Raw genomic sequence first — 7,131 nt, forward strand, 5'->3', positions numbered from 1 at the left:
GAGTTTATTCTCAACATTTTATTTAGACTTTTTTTCTCGAAATTTAACGAGTTTAATCTTGCATTATAATGACTTTAATATCGAGATGGTTTTATTTTTTTATTATTGCTTGGCCCTAATCCTCTTCCGTATATACATACATATATATATATATATATAGACATTTTATAATATATATATACTGGTCAAAAATAAATCTTCTGCTCACCAAGGCTGCATTTATTTGAGAAAAAAAAATTCTGTAAAAACAGAAATATTGTGAAACATTACAATTTAAAATATCTGTTTTCAATAATTTTTTTTTAAATGTATAATATTTATAATTTTTATTTCTTTATTTCGGTTAAGGAGAACAAGTTTTAATAGATTTTTGTCTAATATTTATGTTTTGTTCTATTACAGCTTTACTTCAATTAACAAAAACAAGTTTGAATAGTTTTAGTTTTCATTAACGCTGGTCATTTGTGTTAAAAAGCCCTGTACTTTAAGTGCGATTCTTCTTGAGTTCTCCACGAGAGGCTAGTTAAGAGCTGCTAGATGCTCATGTAAGCGCGTGTGAAGCTGCAGTGTTTAACAGCATCGCGACTCGAGTGTGTTTTGAGCTCAGGTGGGCAGTCGCGGGATCGAGGCCTCATGGGCCGGCGGGATCCGCGGTCGAGAGGTGATGGATCGAGTCTTTCCCGTGATTCCTCAGCTGCTGTCAGATCACGGCCTGTTTTACCTGGTGACCGTGTCAGAGAACGACCCAGGTGTGTTTCACTTTTAGTCATTTTATTGTGCGTTTTGGTCATTTTTATTTATTAGATTTAGTTATTTTAGTACTTCAGGTTAAACTACTTGCTTTGGCAACTAGCTGAAATAAGTTTAATCTTTTTTTATATATGTGACCCTGCAGCACAAAAGCAATGTTAAGTCGCTGGGGTATATTTGTAGCAATAGTATGGGTCAAAATTATAGATTTTTCTTTTATGCCAAAAATCATTAGGATATTAAGTAAAGATCATGTTCCATGAAGATATTTTGTAATTTCTCAATATTTAGATTTTTTTGCACCCTCAAGATTCCAGATTTTTAAATATTGTCCTATCCTAACAAACCATACATCAATGGAAAGATCATTTATACAACGATTTTCAAAAAAAGGCCCTTATGACTGGTTTTGTGGTCCAGGGTCACATTTTATGCATCGGTATCTGCGCAGGTTTTGATCTGGACTGGTGTTTGTGTTGTCTAGAAGAGATCGTGGATGTGTTGAGTAAATCAGGACTGAACGGAGAGCTGTGTTTGACTCGTCAGGCTGGACACGAGAGACTCTCTATACTGCGCTTCACTAAATCCTGACAGTTGTTACACAAACCCAGCTGAAGTCTGCTGGAGCTCAACAACTGGGTCACTAGAAGCTAGTTAGTGAGCAGCACGTGTTCACTAGCGAGGGCTAAACGCTCTTACTGACCCGCACTGAGATCCAGAGCGCATGCCACTGTCGTCAGTCACTATATTAAACATGATTTTTTCATAAAATGTCAATTTTATACAAACTGAGAGAAGTCAACATAAACTAAAATAACAAAAAGGGAAAAAAAACTAGAATAATTGCATATTTTATCCAGTAAAGATGGAAATATATATATATAATCTTTTTCTTATAACATGAAAAAAAGATACTTTTAATATTTTGATTTACTTCACGTTTTAGTAGTGTTTTTGTTGGTGTTTTAAAGTTTAAAGAAAACACGCAGTTAGTAAATAAATAGAGTGCAAGTCTAAAAGGGGCACGCTTTTTTTATTATTATAAAGAATAGAATTAGAATAGAGAGTGCTAGAGTTAGGGGGTCAAATAAAGATGGAAGAGATGTGTTTTTAGCCGATTCTTGAAGATGGCTAAGGACTTGACTTTTAGTCTTGGTTGCTTTTAGTCATGTTTTTCATAAAAGGTCGATTTTACACAAACTGAGAGAAGAGTCAACATAAACTAAAATAACTAAAAGAAAAAAGAAAATAAAGGGAGCTTTAAAAAAAAAAAACTTTAGAATAATTGTATGTTTTATCCAGTCATAATAAAGATGGAAATATATATATATATTTTTTTTCTTATAAAATGAAAAAAAGAGATTGTTATTTTATTTAGATTTGTACTTCACGTTTTAGTAGTGTTTTTGTTGGTTTTAAAGTGTCAGCATGAACTAAAATAACTAAAAAAATAATACAAAAAGGGAAAAAAGTAACACCAGTTATTCATGTTGTTCCCATCATACTTTAATATGACTGGAAGATGGAAATAAAAAAAAAATTATTCCAAAAATGAAGTTAAATGTGTGTTTTTGTTGGTGTTTTAAATGTCTATATAGTTTTTATTTCAATTTTGTATTTTTTTTTATATACAATTTTTAGATTTTAAAAAGATATTTTAGCGTTTTTGAGTTAAGTCTGTTCTTCTCACCAAGGCTGCATTCATTTGATCAAAAATACAGTAAAAATTGAAATTTTGTGAAATACAGTTTGCTGTATTTTTGATTCACTCAATGCAATAATATACTGTATATATATATATATAATATTCCAAAAACTTTGAACTGAACTTTCTTCAAAACTTGAATGAATGAATCTTTTTTAAGCCTTACATTGAAAGTCGGTATATTGAGAGATGTGAATAATAATATTTGCATTAGATTATTAATAAGGGGATGATACAGTGACGCTTTCAAACTGTTGTAAATAAATGCTGACGTCTGAACAGAAGTATATGCAAATTAATAACCTCAACAGCAGGTCTGTATTTAAAGAAAATAAACAGGATTTCTGGAACAAAGCAGCGAGTGATTAAATATTTGAATGATTATGTATTGATAAGATGATATACAATCTTTGCAAATCAAAACCATTTATATTGGTTTACGTTGTAATATTTAGTTTTTGTGTTTAGTCGCATCTCAAGGGGCATTATATTTCTGTAATGCACTTTGTATTCAGGTTTCTGCTTGATAAACGATCTCAGGGGCTTGTGTACTGCATGATACCATGTTTAATAAAACCTCTATAGACCTAATATTCATAAACGATGAACAATGTAATGATAAAAAAAAGATCAGGGTTGTCTGAGAGCAGTGCAAGTTTAATGCAGAGCAAATACTGATCTAGTTCTGTTACATGCAGAGAATAAAGCTCATCATGTACATCTCGAATAACTCCTCAACAGAGAATCTGATTAATGTGGCTCAGGAGCTGGAGCTGAACTGAAGTACACTAGTGTGATATATATGTGTGTGTTTATCCCTGAGCGCTCTGGCTGCACACGATCCTCCCGTCGTCTCGCAGCTTCACTGCGCCGCTGGACACTAGCTCTAGGGCTGCTGGGAAAGCGCGATGCTCCGCCTCCCGGATGCACTCTGATTGGCTGTCCTCTGTGTCAGTCATCAGGATGGGAACCGCCTCCTGAACGACGATCGCTCCTGCGTCCACCTCCTCCTGCCAAATTCACCATCATATTTCACTCCTGGCTTACGATCATTAATCACAAACAAAACCATAAATACAATTAATGTTAAGTGATCTAATATGTGACCCTGGACCACAAAACCAGTTATAAGGAGCAACTGAACGCAGAATAAATAAGCTTTCCATTGATGTATGGTTTGTTAGGATCGGACAATATTTGAAAATCTGGAATCTGAGGGTGAAACAAAAACTTTTATTTTGGATGCGATTAATCGTTTATATATATTTATATTACATTACGCTGGATTTTTAAATGGCAATGCTTTATTTCGAGCTGCTCATTCAAAGAAATGATAATTAAGACTTTGTTATACCATTTATTATATTCAAGACTTGAAACTGATATATTTATATTTTATGTAGATATATTTGTATTATTATTAACCAGACCTTTCTTATATGAGTCCGGATATCCTCGTACAGATCAGACTCCAGCAACAGCATCAGCACCTGAGAACTGATCCGGATCACTGAGTCAAACCCACAACTGAATCAGTGAATCAGTGCTGCTTTTGAATCAGTTCATTACAACGAAGCAGCTGATTTGAGTTACTCCATCTGATCTGATTTCAGCGTCTCAGGATTTCCAGTCTGTTCCTCACAAAAACTGAAAAGACTTCAGAACATTTGGAATGTATATTTTAAATATATAAATATATATTTTTGAAAAGAATAATTATAATAATTTTTGTAATTTTTCATATTTATTATTTTTAACATGCACACACACATATATATATATTTTTTTTCCTGAAAGAAATTAATACTTTTATTCGGCAAGGATGTGTTAAATTGATAAAAATGATAGAAAAGACTTCTATTGTTAGGATATATTTCTATTTTGAATAAATGCTGCTCTTTTTAACTTTTTGTGTTCATCAAAGAATCCTATCACAGGTTCCAAAAATATTTAAAATTGGAATAATATTTCACAATTTTACTGTTTTTTTTTCTTTCTGTATTTTTGATTAATTTAATGCAGCCTTGGTGAGCAGAAGAGACTTCTTTAAAAACATTAAAAATCTTCCTGTTCACAAACTTTTGAACGGCAGTGTATATACATGACAAAGTTACGTTATAGAATTATTTATTAAAAATTATTTTATTAAATTTTTTGCCTTGGTGTTTGAACAAAAATAAAGTCAATAATTTCAAAATATTATTATAAAAATAAATAAGTAAATGAGGACTCTCTGACTGAACCCCTTTAATAGAGTTGTTTTCTTGAACAGCATGTCATTAAATCAGCAGCTGTGTTATTATTTTCTGATCAACATGCCAGAAACGGGCATTATCGGATCAAACGGATGATTTCCACAGAACTGCTCTCACCTGACACTCGGGGTCACCGAAGCAGCAGCTAAACTCCAGGACCTTCGCTCCCTCTGTAGTCAACATCAGCCCTGCGTGTATAACACCCCTGAGACAACACAGAGATGACTGACTGATGATAACAACAATCAGAACATCACGCTCATTTCTCTTCCAGTTCTCGTGTTCTTTTCAAGATCAAATTCACACGTCAATCACTCAAACACAGGAACCTGATTCTTACACACAGCGACTGAATGACTTCTGAAGACGTCTGAAATACAGTGCATGAGATCTGTGTACGGTTTTGATATTTTTATGGTGCTTGTTTACTGAAATTACATGGAAAGTCTTCAAAATATCTGCATGTGTTACACAGAAATCAGTCAGTCAGTCATACAGGGAGGGGTATAACAACAAAGGCGATAAAATTATGACAATGATTTTTTAAATGTTTTTTAATATCTTTTATAGTAATTATATATTATTTATATATATATACACACACAGTATCTCACAGAAGTGAGTACACCCCTCACATTTTTGTAAATATTTTATTATATCTTTTCATGTGACAACACTGAAGAAATGACACTTTGCTACAATGTACAGTAGTGAGTGTACAGCTTGTATAACAGTGTAAATTTGCTGTCCCCTCAAAATAATTCAACACACAGCCATTAATGTCTAAACCGCTGGCCACAAAAGTGAGTACACCCCTAAGTGAAAATGTCCAAATTGGGCCCAAAGTGTCAATATTTTGTGTGGCCACCATTATTTTCCAGCACTGCCTTAACCTTCTTGGGCATTACAGCTTCACAGGTTGCCACTGGAGTCCGCTTCCAATAAGTCTTTCATGCAACTAGTTAGTTGTTTGACCATGCATTCGTTGTTTCTATAACGTTAGGTGTAATTGCTGACTTACGTGATTTCTGATGAACAGCTGGATACAGTGGGGATCCTGTGGTGTTCTGGTCGTGAATGAGTGATGGACAGAAGACCAGAGTGTGTTTCCCACCACAAACCACGTGCACTGACTCATAATTCACATGCTACATGTTCGATTCGCGAAATGATTCATTCTTTTGACTCGGTTCTTTTTATGTTTTGGTTAAACCGAATCGCAAAATGAGGTGGGATCATAAAACCAGCATTATTTCATACAATATGTGTACTTTAAACAAGAACATACTGATAAACAGCAGTATTTAATAACTATTTCATTTGAACTGAAGCGAACTGTTCGAATGAATCGATTCGCTCGAAGTGAATCGGACTTCTTGACGCTACACTTCCCAAACACGTTCCACAAAAAGGGAATTTGATGACAATTCAGTGAGGGAATTGTTACAATATAGAGTTTGAGAGTTTAAGCTTTTTCATATACTCTTCAAGTTGAAGATTGACGTTTCATCAACTGGAGAAGAAAAAAAAAAGATGACGACTTAACTATACTTGTATGGTATTGCTTATGATTTTAAATTAGTTATAATAATGCAACAGTTCATCCTGTAGGTGTACTTTAATTTTTGAATTTTTTAAACATTTTTACTTGCCTAGAAAATCCTTCTTGATTTAATAATTTTTTGATATTTTGGCTGAAAACAAGACAAAAAATCTAAGTAAGAAAAGCATTTTTTTGCAGTGTAGTAACGCTTGACAAATAAACATGAACAGGGAACATGTACGCTTCTTGCTTTTTATTTGATAAACACGATGCTGTGAACCATTAAACTCTCAAAGGACACAAAACACCAGGATGACAACATCTATTTAAAATCCCAAGAATAAATATTGATCCGATGTCAAGAATAAGTTAATTAAGCACTGATTTGATGATGATAAAATCACAGCAGAGGCAGATCCGGGCTGTTGAGAAGCTCCTGAGCAACATCAGAGTCTCTAAGAGCAAAGAAAGTCACTCCAGAGCTGTACGCCGCGGGAATCACGAGATGCGTCGTCTTAGGACGCTCTTCCTCGCTGATCATCTGTCTGACCTGATCTATAAACGACAGAAACTCAGGTCAGCTCAGTGTATTCGGCTGAAGCATAATATCAAGTCATTACATGAACAGAGGGTCGCACCCTCCACGTTTAATGCTTTCCAGCGCAGGTCGGGATGCTGATCTGAGATCTGTGATAGATGAGCGTCCGGCGTCAGTCTCTTCAGGACGTCTTCACGGCGAACGAGCAGCACAGACTCGCTGCACAGACGCTCGTGAACCTCCTCTTCACTCACTGAGGACAAAATAACAAGCTTAGCATGCAAGAAGAAACTAGAAATTTCATTCACGTGTGTGTGTGAGTGTGAGAGTGAGTGTGTGT

The 7,131-nt window shown here is 34.5% G+C and overlaps 2 protein-coding genes across 6 annotated transcripts in view; one reads left to right on the forward strand and one right to left on the reverse strand.

The window, feature by feature from the left end:
• Nucleotides 1-4,092, forward strand: part of LOC107751077 (hemK methyltransferase family member 2-like) — an 11,985-nt gene extending 7,893 nt beyond the window's left edge. Inside the window, exons 6-7 of one of the 4 annotated variants that reach the window (XM_016566671.1) lie at nt 608-749; nt 3,884-4,092. In XM_016566671.1, the coding sequence (XP_016422157.1) occupies nt 608-749; nt 3,884-3,969 (228 nt within the window). In that variant the 3' untranslated portion in view covers nt 3,970-4,092. Of the gene's footprint in view, nt 1-607; nt 750-1,234; nt 1,540-3,883 lie in introns of those variants that run through there. The other 3 variants (XM_016566672.1, XM_016566673.1, XM_016566670.1) reach the window with 3 other exon arrangements.
• A 2,376-nt stretch (nt 4,093-6,468) lies between these two features.
• The window catches only part of LOC107751076 (uncharacterized), an 8,730-nt gene continuing 8,067 nt past the window's right edge, over nt 6,469-7,131 (reverse strand). For both annotated transcript variants that reach the window (XM_016566669.1, XM_016566668.1), the window contains exons 4-5: nt 6,892-7,044; nt 6,469-6,808 (exon numbers count right to left, since the gene is read on the reverse strand). In XM_016566669.1, the coding sequence (XP_016422155.1) occupies nt 6,654-6,808; nt 6,892-7,044 (308 nt within the window). In that variant the 3' untranslated portion in view covers nt 6,469-6,653. The remainder of the gene's footprint in view (nt 6,809-6,891; nt 7,045-7,131) is intronic.

This window comes from Sinocyclocheilus rhinocerous, unplaced genomic scaffold (assembly GCF_001515625.1).
Source record: "Sinocyclocheilus rhinocerous isolate Xijiao unplaced genomic scaffold, SAMN03320098_v1.1 scaffold632, whole genome shotgun sequence".
Lineage (NCBI taxonomy): Eukaryota > Metazoa > Chordata > Actinopteri > Cypriniformes > Cyprinidae > Sinocyclocheilus > Sinocyclocheilus rhinocerous.